The sequence below is a fragment of the Clavelina lepadiformis genome, chromosome 9 (genome assembly GCF_947623445.1).
Source record: "Clavelina lepadiformis chromosome 9, kaClaLepa1.1, whole genome shotgun sequence".
Taxonomy (NCBI): Eukaryota; Metazoa; Chordata; class Ascidiacea; order Aplousobranchia; family Clavelinidae; genus Clavelina; species Clavelina lepadiformis.
This window is the reverse complement of record NC_135248.1, coordinates 11,227,882-11,251,315: the sequence shown is the minus strand read 5'-3', so window position 1 is coordinate 11,251,315 and position 23,434 is coordinate 11,227,882. Positions and strand designations below refer to the sequence as shown.

General features: G+C 35.5%; 3 protein-coding genes across 5 annotated transcripts; 1 reads left to right on the top strand and 2 right to left on the bottom strand.

Moving 5' to 3' along the window:
* Positions 1 to 350: 350 nt before the first annotated feature.
* On the bottom strand, positions 351 to 6,943 carry LOC143470306 (phosphatidate cytidylyltransferase 2-like). The gene is made up of 13 exons (XM_076968358.1): positions 6,727 to 6,943; positions 6,376 to 6,483; positions 6,106 to 6,216; positions 5,677 to 5,730; positions 5,221 to 5,343; positions 4,589 to 4,708; positions 4,197 to 4,367; positions 4,018 to 4,086; positions 3,725 to 3,874; positions 3,248 to 3,382; positions 2,915 to 3,018; positions 2,274 to 2,373; positions 351 to 1,910 (listed from the first exon to the last, which is right to left on the bottom strand). Exons 1-13 carry the CDS (start codon positions 6,781 to 6,783, stop codon positions 1,899 to 1,901), a joined length of 1,314 nt encoding a protein of 437 aa, XP_076824473.1. The 5' UTR covers positions 6,784 to 6,943; the 3' UTR covers positions 351 to 1,898.
* Positions 6,944 to 11,546: 4,603 nt separating this feature from the next.
* On the bottom strand, positions 11,547 to 14,534 carry LOC143470305 (4-galactosyl-N-acetylglucosaminide 3-alpha-L-fucosyltransferase FUT6-like). Its single transcript, XM_076968357.1, has 5 exons — positions 14,246 to 14,534; positions 12,940 to 12,999; positions 12,673 to 12,855; positions 12,362 to 12,599; positions 11,547 to 12,261 (listed from the first exon to the last, which is right to left on the bottom strand). The coding sequence occupies exons 1-5, from the start codon at positions 14,398 to 14,400 to the stop codon at positions 11,695 to 11,697; spliced, it is 1,203 nt and encodes a 400-aa protein (XP_076824472.1). The 5' UTR covers positions 14,401 to 14,534; the 3' UTR covers positions 11,547 to 11,694.
* Positions 14,535 to 17,994: 3,460 nt separating this feature from the next.
* Positions 17,995 to 22,870, top strand: LOC143470304 (HIG1 domain family member 2A-like). 3 transcript variants are annotated; one of them, XM_076968356.1, is made up of 3 exons: positions 17,995 to 20,863; positions 21,058 to 21,132; positions 22,109 to 22,246. In XM_076968356.1, exons 1-3 carry the CDS (start codon positions 20,770 to 20,772, stop codon positions 22,216 to 22,218), a joined length of 279 nt encoding a protein of 92 aa, XP_076824471.1. In that variant the 5' UTR covers positions 17,995 to 20,769; the 3' UTR covers positions 22,219 to 22,246. The 3 variants fall into 3 exon arrangements, with proteins under 3 accessions (XP_076824471.1, XP_076824470.1, XP_076824469.1); XM_076968355.1 differs by having other exon boundaries at positions 20,382 to 20,863; positions 22,109 to 22,870; XM_076968354.1 differs by having other exon boundaries at positions 20,382 to 20,863; positions 21,055 to 21,132; positions 22,109 to 22,870.
* The last annotated feature ends 564 nt before the right edge of the window (positions 22,871 to 23,434 follow it).

Genomic DNA, 23,434 nt, shown 5'->3' with positions numbered 1-23,434 from the left:
AAAGCAAAAACAGGATTATTGCAAAACTTGCTTCATTTGGCTGCACTGTACGCATTCGTAGACAAATAGCCTAAACTCATTTTTAATGTGTGAGGACCAAAAAATAGAGGTAAGTTTTACCTTAATGCTGCAGTGTAATCAAAAAGAACCAATTCAAGACATTTTAAGTATTTACATGAGTCAAATCAAGCCATGTCCTAGAAAAAAGTAAATCGAGTTTGGCTCTAATCATTTCGACTCTGCATAATAACATGTCTGTAAAACTTACTGATTCAACGCTTCATTGCGCATTTCAATCTAAAATCGATCTAAAAATCTGCCAATTAATACTGAAGTAATGACCAAGTAAAAGCTATATCTTAGATGTTTTATTTGGAACAAAACACGATTCTATCAGATGAGTTCACAACATAATATCAATCACATTCAATGATCCTCATAATAGCTGTACCGGTATAGATAAAAGTTCGCCAAGCTTCAGAAAAACTAATAGCTTGAGTCCATAGCAAAATACTTTTTAGCTCAGCTGCCGGTACAGCAACAACCATGGACTGAGACAACAGGTGACGTTTAGTAGAACTTCCATAACCACTTACTGCATGACAACAACAGAAAGCCACAGCGAGAAGTATATATAAATTGTATAAATACGTAATGGAATTTACAGTATATACAGTTCAGTTAACGACCAATTGAAAACTGATACTTTACAAAGCAACAATAGTTGCGTTGACTGAAGAATGGTAATCTCACTACAAGAACGAACATTTATATATTTATAAAACATAATTCGTTCAACCCCTTCAACTTAAAAGGGTGAACTTTGAAACTTTATGGAGGCGGCCGTACCAAACGTTCATCATGCGCTATACATACACTACGGTGGTAAATGCAAATATGCAATTATCATCAAAGCATTGAAAACAAATCTATGCAGATTTAGAAGATTTACAGCCAAGGGAAACGATTCCCAAAACAATAACTGTATAAACTATGGATTAATTCATGATCTGCGAATAAACTAGGACGTTTTGTCGTTTTACAGAGAAAAATAACTTTATTAGCGCAAGCAAAAATCACTAAAAATCTAGTTCACTAACATTGCCCTGAGAGAAGCACGTTGAGTTAGAAAAATTACGAGAAAAGGAAATTAATCAATCAACCAATCAATGAGAAATCAATCCACTGTTTGTACTGAGACGTACTATGACGAACAAAGCACTTGCATGCTCAGAAAGTTAAAACTGAAAATTGCCCGCAGTATCAGTTTAAAGCAAAACAAATTGCTGAATGAATAATCGTGCAAATAGAAAGACGATAAGCAAATTGTGGAAGACCATCACGCAATTGAAGGTATTTCGTATGTAACTAAACAGTGGCAAAACGTGCAGTAATGACATATGTTTAGGTAGCACAAATTAAAGCATAGTAACTACACATACCACAGTATCAACTGTATTTTGAAAATTTATCATCAGGCGATACTCTGTGCTTAACCACGCAAGGATACTGTAAAATGGTAGACGATTGCCGTATACTAAACTGCTAAATGGTAAGATTTGGTTTATGCAAAAAATCTAAACTGTGGATCAATGTCGGCGTGAAAAGAGTGACACAACGTGCAATTAAAAAGCATTTGATTGACGATTACATAACAGCTTCACTATCAAAACATAATAATTTACGGCAACAGCAATAACTCTTCTTAAAAATCTACGAATTTATAATTACAAAAACAAATCAAGCATTAAAACTCTGCTGCATAAACAACGTTTTTCCTTAAAAATCTCAAAAGCCGGGTAACAACTGACCACGTCATACAAACTGCCATCTACAAGCGATGGTGCGACGCATGTGATAGGGGCGCCACATCAAACAAGCCCGACAAAAAACTCCAGCTAAAGCAAACCCTAAAAAGTAACAAAAACTCTTATAAAAAAAACTTTGACTTAAAAAAATGCTTAATTTAAAAATTTTCACGTAAAAAATTAGATTTAATTGAACAGAAGGTTATAACAGAGGCAAGATGTATAAACTACATATATTTTGTCAGTCTGTGGAGATACTGCGATCAAGTCACTGACGTCATACACTATATGAAAGCTAGACAGCAAAGAACACGTAATATTACTGAAGTACCGACTACCATAACATGTAATAAACGGATAAACACAAGTTCTCTTCAATAAAGACAGCAAGAAACTGTGGTTCTCATAACAATTTCAGTGACTGTAATCGCATGGCAATTGCTGTTTAAATCGCATTGGCCTTACCTGACCGTCCAGATAATCCTTAAGCTGGTGAAAAAGTTGAAGCTGGTCATCTGGGGACATCGCCACTATCAAGGGAAGAAGCTTCTTGGGCGATGGTACCCTGTGCAAATTCCAAATCAAATTTCTATAGATATGAACCAACTTTTCTTTTGGTTGTGCATTTTATGAATCTAGCATTTGATCCACGATATTTGGAGTAGACATATTTTTTACGATTGCAACGGGGTATAACAGTGTCTTAAGCAGCGCAGTTTCAGCAACTGTTAACGTACAATCGGTCCTGGCACTAAATTCCAACCGATATAAAGGCACTGGGCAACGATCGACAAAATCAATCACGTACGAACAAAACACACAACAAGCAGCCATGTCAGTAATTGTACACTGCACAGGTGTTGAAGTTTGTTGTGGTTAAACTGGTGCCACCGGAACTACGGCTAACATACGCTTTTACTGCCTCGTTGATGTTGAAAAACAAAACGGAAGCAAGAATAGTTATCAAACGGCTTCCCTTATGCCTAACTGCGCTAAAAAGATTTGTGGGTTGAAACTCGGTATATATGTTCTTGTCTTTGGTGTGCCTACATCAACAGAGAAAAAAATTGGCAGAACTTTTACACGTGGGTCTTCCTTCAACTTACGTAATGAACGTGCTGAGGTACACATTGACAAATGTGGCCATCAAGTACTGGCAGTCAAACCTGTCCATCAGGCCACCGTGTCCTGGAATGGTGTCACCGAAATCCTGAAAAAGCAAAATTAGTTTGTGTAGGATTCACTGTAATTTTCTTTGATCAACACAACGCTTGCTGGTATTGAATTATGTGACGTTATATGGCAATTTCATCTGCTTCAGCAGTCAAAAATAAGATCATCGAGTCTACATGTAATACCTAGTAACCTACAATATAATTTCATCAAATCACTAATTTATTGCTGGGAATCTTGATTGTTGTCTTAACAATCAAAAGTACCTTGATTTTAAAAGCCCGTTTAAAGCCACTGGCAAAGAATCCACCAAACGGTGCAATCGATGAACTGAAGATAGACAAACTGAGAGAGTGAAACTGCAGAGGGTAGATGGAAATCGTCGATCGATCAAAACCAATCTAAATAAAATATTTTGTCAAGATGGTGATTTTAAGGTCACGGACAAGATAACGTCACAAAAAGGAATACTAAGAGTCCTTTATAGCGGCCGTTCAACGATCAAGAAGCAGCTCTATTTAGCAATGGTTCAAGTCACAATAGCAAAGCAACTTAAAAAGATTTGTCGTTAAGTGAAATTTCTTGTAATTAACGTTGTGCAACGTTTATACCATCATGATAAAGTCGTGAATATAATCATGCATTTCCTGTGACAATTTATTGCGTTGTGGCAACTTGCATGCAAAACAGGTAAATAGTGTGTTTGATTAGAAGTGTGTATAAAATATGTTAAAAAACCTTACCAATTTCAGCAAAACACGAATGAACAGAGGGACGTTGTATTTTTTTGGCTTGAAGATGAACATGGGGTCACAATTGACATCAACAGTGAAATTTGACGAGATTTTGGACGGACATATTAAGCTCGGAAATTGACATAGAAATAGAGCAAACTGCAATGCAGGAACAAATTTTACCAAAAAAGTAAAGATATAAAGTCATTAAAAAAACTTGCTAAGAGTGAACAGTGAGTCTTGAGATTTCGGAAATTGGGAATTCCACAATATCGTCTATCAAAGTTGGATAGTTGACTTACAAACCAGCCAAAAATAATGGTGAAGAATGCTCCTCCAATGAAACCTTCCCAGGTTTTTTTAGGTGAAAGCTACAAGAAAAAAACAGCTAATTAGTTAGCAATTAAAGTCGATTGTCAGAATGCTTTTAAGGCCTATTTCAGCCCCAACTTATTCAAAAAATGGTTGCAACTTCGGTTACCTTGATCAACGGTGTTTTTCCAAAAAAGAAGCCACACATGTACGCCATAATATCGTTGCAGATTACCATGGAAACGGGCAAAATCAGCCAAACCAGACCCTCCATCATGTTCTGCATGAGTAAGTGCGATTGAGTCACGATGATCAACAAAGTCACGTGAGTCCAGCCAAACTATAAATCAGCAAAAATGTACACAATAACACAACACATTGTTGTCATTCAAAAGCGTTGGTAAGAAATGCAAGCCATACGTTAACCATAAAGCCTGACATTATGATGATTGTTTGCTAAACTTGTACGTGAACTTAACGAATATTTTACATGAGGTCATACAACGTAACTTTAAATATGTTCAGTAGACAATGCTGTAAAATTTTACAAACATAACCCACCATGAAGAACTGGAGTCTGTAGCGTTTTTTAACAAGACTCAGCACAAAAAGCATAAAGCCTAGAAGGTATGTCATATAGGATATAAGCCGGTGATATCGTGCCAAGAACATCAGCCCCTCCTAGAAAAAACAAAATAAAAAATGAAAAGAAGTTCTAATAAGCCTGTGTGGCTAAGTATAGCAATTAATATAGTGTCTACAGTTATTAAGATGAAAACATAACACATGTGTTTATTTCTAAAAGTAACGAAATGGGAATGCATAATATGATACTTTATTTAAATGGCTAAAGTAAGTAGGACACGAATTGTCATACTTTAACTAGTGTGCAATGAGCCGGAAGCCATGACACTATGCTGCAGCAATCACTCACGTTTAGCTGAATGATGATGGTAATTATCACTGTGCTATATTATCGCTGGCACCAACACATGATACAAGACATGCAAGACGTCTGATGCACAAATGTGAGTCATAAATGGGTATGAATGTGTCATGTCGTCATGTGTGAGCACAAGTGTGCATAACAACAAAATAACTATGTGTTCAGATTTACAATCTAGTAGTTTGTGTGCTACTACTTAAGCAATGTTATAGTGGTGGCATCTGGCTACTGTAGTATAAAAACATACCTCTTTTTGAATTGATGCTGCAAAATGTTCTGCCAGTGTTTCACCATACAGAAAGTAATTCGTACAAAAGAGAAAATACCAACTGAGTGTACGAAACCATGGTAGATCATAGGACTTGTAAACCTATAAAATGACATGACGTTGATCTGAGTATTCTGGCCCTGCCAGTTATCACTAGTGAACACCATCACTCTTATCATGTACGTTTTAAGCCTCCAACACTTAGTCATTTTTCTACCATATGTTGGCTGCTGATATCTTATCAATTATTACAGCATTGTTTTTTGAGCCCACCACACCAATGACAATAAAGAAATGAATGGTTAATTGAGCAATGTTACACCGATACCATTAAACAGCAAAAAACAAAGATAAAAATTACAAGCCAGGTTTACATACTACAAAACGCTGAGGCATTGTTAAATGTAGATCATATTTCAAAGCCAGACTTCATACCTGGTGGCCAATTGTGATGATCTCATGAAAGCATTTCACTTGACACAAGATTACCTACAAAAAAGTATTTAATGAATAAACTAACACATTGTAAGCACTTGAAATCTATTATATGATATATGATATTAACATAAAATATTCATGTGCTTTGCATAAAACTTTAAATGTGATAGAGATCAATTTATTTCATAAAGCATATAAAAACAAATTTAGTGAAACACCGAGATTCGGAAATATAGTAAGCTAGGCAGTTGTACTGTGCATATCAATGCAGCGACAAACACACCAATGATAGGTTGTTAAACTACTAAAAAAACTTTCGCAATAAAGTTTTATTCAACATTCCTGCAAAGGACTACCTAGTACCTACTACTAAATTACACGGAGTATATTCCGCCAAACATTAGTTGCAAATGTGAACAGACTTACAACAAGCATGAATGCAAAAGTCCCAAAATAGATGAGAACTCCAAAAAATCCGATCATAAGCAACGAAAACCAACCACGAACCCACCAATTCCTCCACCGTGGAGTCAAGTCCTAAGTTTGACAAAATATTGAATTTTCAGAAAAAGTACAGACCAATGCTTAACACACAATAAGAATATTACTTATAAAAAGGAAACAATTCCAGCATGCACTAACAGCTACACTGACTTTATAAAAAGATGTCAGGTTTGTGTTAAGGCTCATACTGACTTTTAAAGCTTCTTTCATAAACTCAGGGGCTTCATCTTTTGGAGGAGACGGAGATTCAGTAACGTCATTTCTTGGCAAACTTGAATCGGTGAGAACCAGGTCAGCTTCCTGCACACACATTAACAATTAGCATTATACTCAATTATATGCATGATATTTACACAGTAGAGTTGAAAATAAATAGGCCTAATTGTTACATAATATAATATAATGAAACAAACTTTTTTGCACAATTTTAATTGTAAAATACATATGCGCTTATTCAAAAATATTTTGTTATATTTCATATAAGATTTATGTGGAAAAAAACTTAAATTGACAAGTATGATTATTACAAAAATTCCAGTTCACCTCCTGCTCGTCTTCAGGATCAACATTCCTCTTGCGAACTCCTGTTGAATCGTCCATTGAAAACTACAACCTTTAATCAGGTTTTTGGCTTCGGTATTAAAATATAGTTCCACAACAGGTTAAAGACTGCAAACAGGTGACAGAGGTCACATATACACACACATAGGTATAAGGAATGTCTAGTTTCTAATGACCTAATAAAATGAGTGATATCATATATTATATCATATACTTATTATAAAAGCAAACACAAATCATATATCACATATCATATATCACAGACAATCCAGATATTTTAGCAACATTGATGATGAATGTAGCTTAACTGACAAACCTTAAAATTGAGCAGACAGCTAGTAACTTCTTAAGATTTCAATGCACAATAAACAAGGTTTATAGTACTTCTTTTACGAATGAAAAGAAATTTATGATCTATGGAGTTATGCATTCCTCAATTCTTTATTATTTTTATATTATATTTATTTTATTCTTTAGTTATTCATTAACAGAATTATTATTCATTAACAACGTCAGTAAGTGAATTGAGAATACATGTGGCACAATTGCCACTGTCACGTTGAAAACTTAACACAAAAATTGAAGAGAAAAATTTAACGAGACGGAAAAAGTGATCATAACATCGAAAGATTGGCCATAGTAAATGGAGAATTTTATATGGCAAACTAGGAACTGTATCAAAACGGTCAAATAAAATGGGTGGTCACATTATCCAGGGTCAAAAGTGGATTTTACTGTAATTTGGTTGATTGGTATTCTCCTGTTGGACTTAGTCAACTCCAGAACTATCCAAATTGTATTTGGTAACATCTATCTACAACGCTAAGCTCCTAAGCTCCAATACAGTCATGTTTTTTCCCGATTTTTTTTACTTATTTTCCATAATGGAAAGTGTGTCAGTGAACGCACGGGATTCATTAACGTGCACAATGAATTTTTTTATTTTTAAGCCGATTTATAATAAACAAACTAAAAATTGAGACTTTTGTGCACGCCATTAGGCCAAAAGTTGCGTCTTTGCACGTGTCATTTCTCATCGAATACTGCCGTACTTTCCAGTCTGGCTTATTTATACATGTTGCAGTGTTAAGCTGACATAGTTAGTTATCATACACCCACGTTTTGTAAATTTGGATTTAAACTTATAGTAATTTGGCCTTTTAGTTTCGTAGCCTAAGTCTAACTACAAATTTTACAGAAAATTCCTCAATTTATCAACGCGTGAACTTGTTTTGAACTAAATTACACTAGGCTAGGCTGCTTACCTGAGCTGAAGCTAAAAGTAAATTATTCGTTTTCAATAAATAAATAAATAAATCAAGTGCAAGTGGTGGAAGTAAATAACTTTCGTAACTTTAACTTTGAGTTAGGCTCCATACAAGATCTTTTTCTTATACTTTGAGAAATGAGGCCTCGACACAAGTCACCAGCAGCAGCAGCCCATCATTCACTGAGCAGCAAGCAATAGCACGGTGCTATTCCACAAAAGCAACCTGTCATTCGGTTACGACCCGGCTTCCATTTCACCGTTAAGTCGGCTCGGAAATCGAGTAGTTCAAACGTTGGTCTTGCAAAAACGTGGCTTGCGTTCCGCGTTCGATACCCAGTGCTTGCAAACCTTTGTGATGCCTTGATCAAGTCATTACAATATTACATTCAGTGGACCTGACGGACAGTTATAAATTCGGGCAATGTTATGTAAAAAGAAAAAACAATATGAAAAGAAAAAGTTGATAACGGCGGAACTTGTACAAAGGCTCGGTCGGTAACAGGGTCTGCAGCGATGAGAAATAATCATGTTAAGTCGGTTTTATATTTAGGTTAGGTTTAATTTACTATCAGTATGTTTTAATGAGAAACCATGAAAAATACTTTTGAACGTATACGATTTTTTCCTATCTTCAGTAATGTGGTGTGGGTTACCTAGGCCTACCATATTTTCAACACCCAAAAAGAGGACATTTTTTTTGCCGGCAAGTAAAACGAAAGTAGAATAAATTGTTACGTTTGAGTTTGATGATGTTTTATACCAGGGGTAGCCAAACTTCGGCTCGCCAGCATGTTTTTTGTGGCTCTTCTAGTCGAATCGCAAAATTCCAAAAAAACTGTAAAGGCTACCAAGAGTACCGTTTATGAACGTTTCTGTCTATTTTTTTCTTCATTTAGGCCAGCATTTTGTTTATGACGTAACACTAGATATAGAATCCGAAATTGTTTTCAGATATAGATTCTATACTCAATGGCAAAGGTGGTCAAAGTGCGCCTCGCTGACATGTTTTTTATGGGTCTTCTAGCTGAAAAGTAATATCCCAAAATGACTACTAATAATATAATAACCAAATTGACAATCATTACTACTTTTGCGGCTCGCTGGTGTTTATAGTTTTCCGCAAGCGACTCTTTCATTGAACAAGTTTGCAAACCCCTGTTTTATACATTTCCTTGGTAGTTGGAGGCAAAAGTTCCAAAAACAGACAAAAAAACAACAAATCAATTTATTTTTCGGATTCAGTCCATGAAAACTTTGCGGTTCCCTTAACTTTTGCCAATAAGGAATAATCACTTTTAACGAGATCGTGAAATAGTTTACACTAAAAATCATTGAAATTATATAAGTTACAACCGTCAAGATGCTCGAAACTGATCCAACTATTAGACTGTCTTTTTCTTTGCACCATTGTGGCTGCATCAAAGAAAAAATGCGTTCAACATTTGCATTATGGGCCATAATTCTAAAGTAAAATTGCACGATTTTTAACAAGATCAAGAAAGTAGGGCTGGTAGGGCAATTTGTTGGAAAACCTTTTTTCAAACAGCAATTCAACATGTTTCATGGCTACAGTAGGCCTAATGTTTTGGAAATAAATACAACGTCTCGCCTAAAATTCTTGTTGAAAGTATAAGCAACTAACTCGAAATGCGAAAAAAGAGGACATTTGGGCATTTTTGAGCGTCCTCGGAGGACCATTCACTTTCCTTGAGAAAAGAGGACAAATCCTCCTAGAAGAGGACGTATGGTAGGCCTAGGGTTACCGTATGTACAGTATTTCCACAATAGTGAGGATTTGGTGGCGCAATGCCATTATTGTAACTGTACGTTGTTAAGGATATTTTTAGATCCTTTTCCAATGCTGTCGCTGGACGAATTTCGACAAAAAATAAATGAAATGGACGTGCGTGCGTCATGCACGTCGGACCATTTACCAAAATCATTATATTACTTAATATTCTGGTCGTGGGGTTTGGTGGCTATGCTAACCTACCATCTTATAGCACAATTGCCATCTTGCATGTTTTAAGCTCTTGGGGCTTAACCACTTTTCCCTGTTCATTTATTTTTCGCGGGACATTCTCCTTATTGTGCTATAAGTATGACGGCTGGCATTGCAATTTTTTCTCCGCACAGTTAGTGGTGAAAAATAAATGATATGATCTGTGTTTATCAAAACAATTAAACATTTTATCGTAAATGATAGCGATGTGAAAATAATATTTTTTTTCTTTAGACACTCGATAAGTATTATGATGAAATGATTTCCAACATTGGATGATTTTTTGTTACTAATAATAAATTAATTACTGAACGAAAATGGCCTTTTGGCCCGGTTCAATAATTTAATTAATTACAAATAAATGGTCAATAGTTATTGTGAGCGCACAGCAGAGGTCGGCAAATGTTTTGTAGATGTAACACGAAATTATTTTTTGTAGTGTGGTGCCGCCGCACTGCTTCTGGGCTGAAGAATTTTTTCTTTTTGATTCAATAACGTTGCTTGATGTTGCGTTTAAAATCATGTGTGGAAATTGAAGATTTTGTGTGAATGGGTTTTATCGAAGTAGCCTAGCCTTAACTCATCATCATTTCCGTTGAGTTGACTTGCCGACGCTGTCTTGATTAGAAATGTTATAAAATAACAAAAGAAGCTAGTATTGCTTTACTACACTGGACCGGGACCAAATAAATAGCAATACACACAGCGATAAATAACGTTCTTTACTGTTGGTGATGGGAAATTCAACCACAAGAATGAGGCATGACAAGCCCGTACTGCTGATTACTGACAAGGAACAACGCTGTGTTATGCTTTATGGTGCTATAAATGCATTATTACCAAGATTTCCTATAAACGTCGACAACCAATGAATGCACAGTTCCTAGCTTTACATTGCGTCCGTCCGCGATGGGATAAAAACGGACCGTTTGGAAACGTCATAAACGGTGATTGTTCCAACTGTGTCTTTAATTACAAACAAACAATTGTGATCGTTTAGGCTATTAGGAGATTTTTTGCACCCGCAAATCACTGAGTTTATAATTAATCGATGCACTAGGGCTGTTGATCAATATTCGTGGCGAAAAACGTCTACTTAAAGGAGAACTGAAGTCGTTTTCAACCTATTTCGTTAAGAAAAAAAATAAGCTGATTTCGAAAAAGCAAACAAAATTTTTCTACCGTTATTAGTTAACTAAGTACTGGTAAAACTGTTTCCACAAAACTATGCTATTAAGTGCGTAACAGGCTAACGTAAAGTACCATAAAGCTGTTAAAAAGTCGTTTCAATGAACTTTGTGGACGCGTTGGATTTTCGTTATAAATGTGAATTATTTGATATATAGCTGATAATATAATTATGCGCTTTTGGTTAAACAAGTTCACTTTGTTAGGGCGTGACGTCATACCTAAGTCTAGTCAAGTTTCAGAAGTCTAGTCAAGAATTATAAGCTATTTAATTTATAAAAATTTTCAAAACTATAGCTATATGCTGTTGCCTATACCCATACACGCTTGCTTGAATAGCTGGTACAGTATTTTTTATTACACGTATTTATTATAAACTTAGGCCTATAGATTATACAAGACAACATATCACTTCTTTTCAGTGTAGATTTGCAGGAAACACGAAAGCCGTAAATTTTCCGATCAGCATTGAATCAAAGATGACATTTATCTAGTTTTGTAAACATTCCTTGTGGCTTTCTTTTTCAAACATAAAATTGCTCACTGATTCAACTACTGCCGGCTCGAAATTTGAAAGAACCTTTTTACATAAACCGACGTCATTGATGTCATCAAATTTGCGAAGAAGTTCCTGGTTTTTCTTACTGGTTGGTTCCTCTCTCCACCGAAAGTATTCCCGATACGCAGTGTCATTTGAGTCTAAATACATCAGATATTCAGCTAGACTTGAGGGAGATTCAAAGTCATCAACGTGAATAAAGGAACCCTCCGGTGCCAAAGCGGTTATATCTTCTTTAGAAGGTCCCCAAACAACCGGCACTCGATCTGAGTATATTGCATTATGCCAGAATTTTTCAGTGACGTAATCTTTGCAATACTGGGCGTTTTCAAAAGAAAAATAGAATTTATAGAAGAAGCGGGTAGCGTTTGACTGCGAATTTTCCTTAAAGCAACGTCCAAAGCAATCAACTTGCAACCCGGCTTCAAGAAGTTGTTTCATATAATTCATTCGCATCTTTGAGCCTCTAATTAATCCACAATTGCTCACAAGCCACAGCTGAAAAACAAATTCGAAAACCAAATCGTTTAGCAAAAGCACAAAATGTAGACAACAGCATTATAAAAATTACGACTAACACTTTCTAACTTTGCATTACCCCAAGTCTGTTCTTTTTTGCAACTATCTCATCAACCACTGCACTTCCACTTTTCAGACGACTCTCAAACCAGGCCTTTTTCAGGTAAGGGCCATAAATATCGGAATCGGCGCGATATGTCCAAGTCCAGTTGATGAATCCTCTATCAAATTTTGGAAAAAACGGAGCGGCGTTTTCGTCATTGTAAATATGAGACGGGGACTCTTTACTCCAAAACACGAAAACCTGTTTCTGATCCCTAAAATGGTATCACAGAGCACAAATTCTTAACAACAGGATAAAGTGAAACTACACATCGAACTAATTTTCACCTGTAATGTGTCCAAGGCATGGGCTCCTTTCTAAGACTACTGTAATGAAATATAACTGCAGGAGCGTCCATCAGTTTACTGCGGTTGTACGTGTAAACGCAGTCGTCAACAACTGTCCCTTCTTTGGGACTCTCGGTAATCACATTCCAAGGGCGTGTCCAAAACAAAAGGTAGGTTTTGTTACTGTAAAATAAAAGAACGCTGTAATGGCACAGAGTGTCTCCAGTAGAAACAAGGAAGATGCATCATACATACTAGCAGACTTACTTCTCGTTCGTCTTCCTTTTCAGTTGATTGTCTTGAGGAAACATATGACTTGCGGTAGCTCTAAGTAAATGCATTTCATTAAGAAAGAGTTGGAGGAAGTAATAAACACTTTGCTATGACGGTTTCTAATATTTTTTGTTATACAGTGCACCCCACTTTTTGTTTTTGAGGGTTTGTGGTGCGGTGCTTGTTCCAATAACGTCCGTCACTGATTTTTTTGTCAAATATAAACCGGTAAAACGATAATAGCAAACTATTTGCCCGTTTTTTGTTACGTTTTTTTTTGCTTTTAAAAAAATTTGAGGCGTTCCTTCAGCAGCTTTTATAGGAGAGATCGATTCATGTAGGCTATATAGGCTATAGTGTGACGCATTTTAGATATCGGCTTAATTGCATTTTCAAGCTTGTGTTGTCAAAATATATACAAAATCTGTTTTATAGAAGTAGTATTTTTGCTATTTATTTTAGAAATAGCTAATTTTGCTTTATTTTCCTTGTGTTAGCATAAAATAATAACAAAAATTCAAATTTTGTTGTTGTAACTGAACCCAACACCGAGAGGCAAGTTTTGACAACTAAGTTATATCGGGGTAAAATGCGACACTGTTATTAACATTAGCAACAAGCAGTTTGAAAATATTACAACAACCTATAGGCCTATACAAGTAATTTTTGAGCCCAAACATACCGTACAACAAAATTGTCAAAACAATTATCAATGAAAAGAGAAGAAAATATAGGGTTAAGCATGTAAATGTAGGTTTGTTTGTTGTTGAGCCAAGTGCATTAGTAGATCTGGGCCACAATCTTAGCAAGTAAAAGTGTGTTCCAGAGTGTCGGCAGACCAAGCAACGTTAGCAATCAACATTTGCAAAGATCAACCCTTGCTGTACAATCTTCATTCGCTAAACTGTTAAAACTTGCTTATCAACTTCTATTGTCATTATATAATAACTACGTCTGACAAATAATTCAACAACAAAAAATTTTGCATCTAGTTAGATTTGTGATCACAGATCATTTAGTAAACGAAAAAGACTGAAATTTAGTCTACTCTTGCATCTATGCCTCTAAAATCTTACTGCCAAAATCTGGGTATATGGGTAGGCTGAACATGTTCTAAAATTTCGAGTACTGCCACAGATTAACGTTACTTTTTTTGGGAAAAAGAAGTTTTTTATAAAGTACGGAAAAAGTTACATCATGTCCCCGTTAAAATTAACAAACTCTGGTCTCTCTTACCAAAGCAACCGGTAAATAGTCACATTTTGCTAAGAAGCATGTATATGTACAAAGCTATACTTACTTCACATGTTCTTTGGTATGAAGATACGCTGGTTCCGTATTTAAAAAATGCAACATCAACCGAGCAGAGATTGATAACAAAGCGAGAGTTACTATAATAACCTGCCGCCAGTATTTCCCACAGTACGGGTTAAACCTGCACCTACGCTTCACCATTGTTCCTTGATACAATTATTTCAGCCAGTTGAAGGGAAAAGGTGCATTAAACTTTTCTGAGTAAACAATAACTTTATTTTTCTCCAAAAACGTTAAACCTACGGTGATTATAGTAAAGCTTCAACTGCCCAAAGACACAGGTTTTGTATTTGGAAAACGAAGGCTAGCAACCGTTAGTCAAACTTTTGTATATGCTTACCACATAGGGATCAAGTTACTCAAAACAGACTTGGTGAACTTTGGCACAATACACCTGTAGATATCGGAACCTTTACTTTTAATCCGATGAAAGTCTTTACACGACTTAAACAATGGTTTCGAATTTTTATTGAAACCTCACGATTACCAAGCTTGGCTTTGTGTATTTCGTGATAAATGGATTTTTATTAGCTCTCATTGTAATCGCCGTATTTGGAATTGTATTATGTTGGTTGTTCAACTATAGCCCGTATCAACATTTCTCAGAATTGTCTCCGAGGAGCTCTTGGGTCGAGAATGTCCAAGCGCTTTGCAAGCCTTTTTCGGAAAATATTTAGTCCATCTTCAACTATAACTATATTAATAGCAATACTGCATATACGGTCTTTTCGGCTGCACCCCTTCACATAATCCAAGTTCAAAACTAAATCGAAAAGATTGAAATCTTAAATAATAACTTTGTTCTGTTTTGTTTGTTTCGTGAATTAAATTGTTTTAGGCCGCCCACAAACAAATATTCGATCTCTCATCGACTCGAAACTTCTTTCTTTGAGAAAGTTGAGTATTTACATGACAGACATAGGCTTAAGATCAAATGAAGTTTGTGGAAGTGTAGCGGTCAGTGCCACACAATTATCTCTCACGCATAATGATTTGTATTCTATGTTGGAAACGAAACTTAGTAGGCCCAGTTTGCTGGTTAAGTGATCAATTACCTTAATCTTTCAAAATCATTTCTGTTTTCCTATTCCAGTAGTGGCTATGCAAATTATATTGGAGGAGCAGACACGAAAGAGGCAGAAATGAAAAGGCGATAAAATAAACAACTTTGCTGTAACTTAACTGAGTTTGACTTGCTTAACTTGTTTAACTGAGGCCCCCCATTTAGTCTGAAGTAATCCGAACCGCTTAATAAGACTTGCAACGCTTTGTCATTTGTCTTTGCTGCCAAGACAATCAAATTAACTTAAACATGAAAATCGTTGGCAAATTTATTTTTTTCGCGCTGCTATCTCTCATGTGCTGAGATTATTCTTTTATAGTTGATAGGTTATTTATGCGTTTCCAATGAGAAGAATCGCAATTGCATACAAAAAATCTCGAATTTTACTTATTGCGAGTATTGTTTTTGCTATGATAGCTTTATCACAATCAAAATTGGCTGATTATCCTGCTGAATCAGGTTAGAAAAGGAGTTATTTTCAGGTCAACTAATGGGCAACAACCTACTAAGTCATGTTGAAAAACTTTACCGTCATAGCATTGTGTAATTACACCACTATCTTAATCAAAGGAAAAGAGATAAAATTAAGATTACTATATTCGGTTTAACTTGCAACCGGTGTCATAGCACTAACTTAAAAACATAACAATTGGCCTACTTGATGAAAATGTTATTGGACGCACATTTTATCTCTCCAATATTTTAAATTCAATACCTGCATAAGAATCTCACTCTATGGAGCATACGTACTGTACGATGAAATAATCATTATGTCCCATTTTAGTCCCGTTACATATTACGCGTCTCTATGGTCTTTGATCGCATGTATGTTCCTGGGTTTGGAGCAATGTGAGCCGCTACAGGGAAGTTGACCACAAGATACTGGCTTTAGTCTCGGAAAAGGGCTTCATTTACTGACTTATCTTAGGTAACACAATGTAGCCTACTGTAATGATATAAATTGTAATGTGCAATAGCATGTATTCCAGAATGTGTAAAGTGATTTCATATTTTTATAGTTTACCACACGCATGTCATTAGCAGTTTTATAATCATTAGTCTTTATTGCTTTTTGGAATTCCTAGTCGGTAATTTCCATATAGTATTGTCTGCTCTACTCTTATCAGTTGTCACATCTTACGTTATCATCGTTATCAACGAATTTTAGCTTACCAGATTTTTGTTAGATTGGCAAATATTTTTACTAATGCTTTTAAAGTCTTTCTGCTTATCCATTGTACCAGTGTTTGTCTAGTCTAATGATCAACATATTCAGCAAAACTCACTCTTTTGCAGACCTTAAAGCTGTGCCTACACAGAGTATTTTCGCAAACGTGTTTTGCGTTTATCGTAACCGAGCAAGCGGTTGAACTAGCGTAAGCTGGCGAGAAAGCGTAATATCTCCCACTCGAGATCACAGATCTAAAAAAGAAGCCAAAATGCATTTAAAAGCTGGACGGCATGGGCGTAAGAGAAAAGATTTTTGTCTCTTATACGTTGCCGCGCTTGCAAACGAGCGTACGTTACGTTCGCGGCAGTATCTTTGTGGACATGGTCTAAGCCCAAACACTTACGAGAGCATTTTAAAATTAATTCAACGTTACTTCTTGATTTTTTCTGAAGGTTTGATGCGTTTTTTTACCAATATACTCGATTACCGAGCTAAGCTTTGTGTAAGTTCCGATTGTCACCCTTTTTTATTTTTTCATTATTTATGTAATATTTTCCGAATTTAGAACTGTCAACCAGGTCCACAGAACAGGAGTGTGTGTGTTGTTAATGTCTTGCCCAAGGGTATTACAACTGTATAGCGCACTTGAACACGGGACACGAGCCGCATTTATTGCGAGTCCAGCGGTCGAACTACCCGTCTACTGAGACGACCGTTCTAGTGTTTATTTCTCAATTCGGTGTTGTTAGTTTTTCAGATGGCCTACGATAATTATTATTTATGGTTATAAGTAGGGCGATTATTTTTTGACTTGTCAAAAAAAGTCAAAAATTTGTCAAATTTACAGCATTAGGTCAAAAAATGTCAAAATTGTTTACAAAGTCAAAATTTTTTACCAATTCAAAATTGTTTACAAACTGCATTTTCGTGGTGTCTTAGAAGTTGCACTGTAGGTGAACTTGTCATTTTACATTGTACACCTTGTAGCCTACTTTATACTGTTGTAAATGGCCCATTGTCTACTTATTGTGAATCAGCTCTTGCTTCGGTTTTGCTTTAGATAGTTCAATAACTTTATGTATCTTTAGTTTAGACAAATGTATTAAACAGTTTTTGTTATGTCGTTTTTGCAGTTTTCTTGGCAGTGATTTGTAATTAGCTCATATCCTTTTTCAGACTAGGCTAGGTCTGTCTTCACATTTTTGCCCTTATTTACTACAATAAATTTTAAATTTTTGTACAATAATGCGTAATTTAACTACTTGAGTTCTTCATATGTCAAAAAAAATGTCAAAATTTGTCAAAATTTGCAATTTTTAGGTCAAAAACTTTCGATTTTTAGGTCAAAAAATAATCGCCCTAGTTATAAGATATCTAGTGTCGAACTTACATAACAAGAGAAATTCCCATAATCGTAACAGAGTTGCATTTGAAGACCTGAAGGTCGTATGATATTGTCAGTTTATAAAAGACTGTCATTTTTTATTTATTACTTTTGAAAAAAAACAGCAGGTTTGATTTTTTTCAAAGCTATTTTTCCATTCTTTGTCAAGTTAACATAAAAGTTGTAACCCTAGTATTTAATTTTAAACTATCTTGTGAAGCCAAATTTTCCGCTTCTTCCCAACGTTTCTTCTTTGTTTGTTAGTGTATTGTTTGTTTGATCAGTCTACAACGAGGTTAGCACCATAACTTTCAGGTTATAAATTCACACTAACAGACTAGGCCTACAGCCCTTGAACTGTGTTGAAATTTAGCTCCGATTTGTACTGCAAACTTAGTTTTAAAAATCGAGAAACACTGATTTTTTTCCGGATTTCTAACGGAAAAGACTTGCATTCCTGCTTGCACTGGCTGCAGAAACGTTGCGCAGTCTTTGGCCACAAGTTGCAAATGCAATGCACACCAGCTGCTTCTTTGCACACCGAAATTTTGCCTCTGCATCCCCTATGCGTTAAGTTTGTGCTTGTTTACAGTTATATAGGTGGAAAGTGTGGCAGATGTACCCACTAGATTCATCAACGTGCAAGCAATACTTTTTTATCTTCACGCCTATTTTTAATGAATAAACAAGAGTTGAGGCTTCAGTGCACGCCAAAATTTGCGTCCTCGAACGCATTCAAGAATGGGTTAGGTTTTCCGAGGTTGCTGAATAAAAATTTCTTATGTTATGCCCATTGCTCATATATTTACCGCGAATTGTTATTGACAAGATCAGCTGTCGGAATGGATTGCTAAACAAAGCTAGTTAAATTTATCATAGCTTTCAGCTAGGCTGTGTGATCGGGTTTTACTATGCCCCGTTTTTGGCCCTCAGGTAGATTACATTTTTTCCAACTTAACCGGCTATCGCCCACAGTGCATTCTGCGTGATGTGTACATTGCCCAACTGGAAATTACAGCTGTTTTTGACAAGAAATTGTGTATGCAAAGACACAGATTTTTGGCTTGACGACATGCACTGAAGTCTCATTTATTTGTTTATTTATTATAAATTAGCGTTTACACAAACAGTTTTTCTTTATTTATTTATTATAAATCAGCATGAAGATATAAATGTTTGATGATTCTTGCCCGTTGATAAATGTTGTGCGTGCAGGTGCCACTTTCCAATATCCGTACACCGAAGGTTAGTTTGACACACATTTTGGGTACACCAAAGATTGAAATAAATATTACAGACGTATATATGTGTAATTTTACAAATATATTTACACCAGTATTTTGCTATTTATCAGACCGCATAATTTTAAATGATTGATTTGCACCAACTGTAGGTAAGAATATGTGACGTAACAATATATGGTGAGGGTATATATGGTATATACAAACTAACTGGTTATGGTGAGCACAACATTGAGGGGGCTCATGTCTCCTAAAGAAATATTTGACTTAGACTGGTTTATAATGCACAAAACTTCTCGATTTTAGATGAGCAAGAATGTAAATCTAGGGTGGGCATGGGCAACTGGATCCTTTTTTTATAAGAATTATATTTATATTTGCAAAAACTTTTTTAGATATTTTTTTAAATGTTTAATTTTGAACAGCAACAGCTCAACTCACCTGATCTATTGTACTTCTAAGAAAAGGATCTTTGTCATACTAAAATTACTGTGCACTGTTTACTGTACACTGTACAAACTATGCTGTTGATTTGGCTCATAAAAATAAGCTAATACTTTTAACAATAAAGTTTTTGTAGAATATATATATGAAACACGGTTTACAATATGACATATGTTATCATTTAACTTATTTTTTCATCCTCGTTAATTTGCCAAAGCAATTCCAGGTTATTTGGGAGCATGCCAATTGCTTACTGTAGATGGTTCATGGCTTCATGATTTTGTTTATGAGGAACAATGTTTTATAGAATGTTGATAAGTGAGGAATTATGGAACGTCATACTTTAGATCGTTGTGGTCATATAATGCCTTTAAACAATGGTGTTTAATATAAATTCAGATATTGGACTTTATGGAAGTTAAATATATAACAAGGAATGCTTGAGCTGGCAAAAAATATAGTTTTCAATTCATTGCAAATTTAAGCCATTTTGTGAAAAAGTACCAAATTTTTATGTGAAAAAAACTTAACCATGTCTAAGTTTATGCTTGTGCGGGCTTATGTCAACATCACTAAATCAATGCTTTCAAAAACTGCAAAATAAAATATTTCATAAATTATTTTTTAACCAAAGCCAGAGCCAGATGATGAATGTTTTTCAATTTCTACATTGTATGCTTTCCATTGTGTTATCTAAACAAGCTTGTTCCATGATTAATCAATTATAATTATTAAATAATAATTATTATCTAATTCTAAAGGTGCACACTTTTTTCATTTGCTTTTGTAACAGTTTTTATGTTGCTGATACCTATTTTGTACTTGTAATGCAAACAACAGTGCAGAACCAATTGTCATTATTTATGCAGCTTCTGCTCCTCATTGCAAAGGTCTTAATTATCAGCATGAAAGTATTTTCTGCTTATTGCAGAACTATAAAAGTTAAAATAAAAAGGGACACAATTATATTAAACTACTGTAATAGGTGCGTTATTGAGTTGTATAGAAAGTTGTGTCACTATGTTAGTGTATGAAGAATACCGTATTGGTAACATAGATGGTATTACCTTTTGCAATTAAGTTTTAAGTAATATTATAATCAAACAAATAATTCAAATTAAAAATTTATTTTTATTTTAATTAAATCCTTTTTCCAGTTTGACATATGTCAATTCTATTGAAAAGCTGATTTTTACAAATTAATTTAATGTCACAAAATAGTGTGACCTCAATTTCATCCTGCAAGTCATTGTTTTCATCTGGAAAGTCAAGCAGAAGTAACCCTTCTTCACACAGCAAAGGTGTATAAATTTTATCATTTTAATGAACTAATGTAACTTACTGATACCAAGTAGTCACCATAGTGGCAATAGTATAAATCTAGTAAAACTGTAAATGCATGCAATGTCATAAAATCTATTTCCTTCTGATGTTTTGAAAGTATACGGCATAATTTTAAGTAGAGATAAAATTTTAATTGAGGTTATTTTAGCAGGTGAGCTAAGCTCTGCCTACTATAGCCTTCACATTGATTGTGAAGCAGCAAAAGTGAAGAGTCAAATAGAAAAAGGTACTGTTGTGTCAAAAAATTGTATAAACTTTTTTGGTGACAGTTATTCTATTCGATGTTCGTTGTTTCCTTGTTTATGTGGTTGCAATGTTGCATTCATGTCAATGATCTGTCTATTGATCACTGCAGTATTCAATGATTACTTCACATTGTCTCTGACTTTAATTGTTTAACCAGACTACAAAACTACATGTTTGATAACAAGACAAGTGCCAACTTTTGCACTGGGTCATGCCAGTACCTATTTACAAAATTAATCTGCTGCCGTATTGGAAATGAAAAGCTGCTATGGTTTTGGCATATTGGCTTAATAAGATGACCCTTTCATCTGTGGCTTCAGTGTTTCTTCGTTTCTGCAACGTTTGTGGCAGTTGCAAAGGAAGTAATTATGTCACTTTAATGGTGCATATTACATAAGTTAAATTCACGGACTTTGCATTAATCACATAAGCACGTTTGCCAGCCGCTGTTCTTAAAAAGAAAAACAACGCAAAGTAGTCGCGATTTTCTTCTCACAGACAACGTTATTGATTATACTATAATTTAGCAACAAGGATAATAGCTGAAAGGATGATCGCGTCCGTCTTCTTATATTAGTCAGTTAGCAATACTAGAACGATCATGAAAGCACAATTACGACCGTTTTCAATCAAATATTTCAATCGCTTCTTAAGGTGCTTAGGAGAGCGCATACTGTGTGTTGTGGCAGGACGCGCTTTTCTATTTCGTATTTTTATGAAACAGGCGTTAAGACAATTTTCCAATTAAAAATACGCCGAAAGCTGCGCGCGTAAGCGTCTTGTGCAAAATCACTATCAAGCGTAGAAGCCGTTAGAAGCACTGGTAATATAAAACGTGACATGGAAAAAACCCTGCTACCAGTGGTGTCAGTGCTAACACAACGGTAGATCAATCTTAGTTGCGCAACCGAAGTGTGTAAAACGTACAACCATAAACGTTAAATGTTTTTTCCCAGACTTGCATGAGAAACGCGTTAAAGAATTGAAAGAACTTCTGACGAAGATTGAAGACGAAAATTGGAAGTATCAGCCGATTGATGAGCTGCTAGGTTTGGCATCTTCTTAAGAAAACAAGTCCACTCCACAATGGAATCAACCGCCCAAGCTCCGAAAAAGCTCTCTAAGGAAGAGATCTTAAAGCAGCTCCCGGATGAGTTTGAAAAGCTGAGCTTGCTCGGAAAGTTATCTGGACCTCCATCCACGGAAGATTATCAACCTTTGACCATGACCAAACAAGAACCCTTCCTGAAAAATTTCTTCAAAACATTTAACCCATTTGTTCCCCTCGGGCTTGCCGGAGTGGTCTACTTCATATCAAACGGCCTCCGACACATGGTCAGACGTGATAGGTTTAAGTCACAAGAAATGATGCGCGGTAGGGTTTTTGCGCAGGCCTTCACCTTGGTGGCTGTCGTGGGAGGGATGTACTATGAAGTTTACCGAAAACAGCAAGACAAATACAGCGATTAGAATCAACGCGGCGACATAATCCCAGTCTGGCAAAATTTGAAAGTTTATCAGTCCGACGTTGTTTGATTACTTCATTTCTGTGCATGTTTGACGTAACGCACGCTACTAGCAAAATAGTGACGATCGAACTAGTTTTTAAGTTTATCGATTGGTGTTTGTGTTGTCAGGAACGTAATTACAACTCTTTGGTGGATTGTCTTATTATGCGTAATTTTCTAGGTAATAAAATTTAGAAATATTAAACACGAGTGAGCGAGTGCTTTTTAATACACTGTGTTACATTTGGCAACACAATCATTGCTGATATCGAGCAAGATATATTAATAACGTCAATGTTAATCAATTGAAAATCTCTCTAGCTTAATATTGGCGACGAATTACTGAAATAAAATATCATTTCCATGAAAGAACGGAAACTTATCATATATGAATCATAAGGGAACCTTTTTTGTTTATTGTTTAAACTTTCTCATGACAATCACGAATCCCATGTTGAAACGAATCACCGCTGTAACTGATAATAACTAACCATTAGTCCAAACAAGGTCAAATACTTTGCTAACGCTTTCGGCCTGTCGATCTCCATTGACGTATCGAGTAGCCTACTTCGGCGGTGTGACTGTATGAAATCACCAATCGTCGTTTGAAATGCAAATGATCAGCCGCAAGCTTTGTTATAACAAGAGATAATGAAATTCTGCTTAATGTAAGCACAGCATTTTCTTCAGCGTGACCAAGACTAACAAAAGCAGACATCCTGAGGGGCCGGTGGGGACATGTCCCTTCAATATTTTTCATATAGAATAGGATTT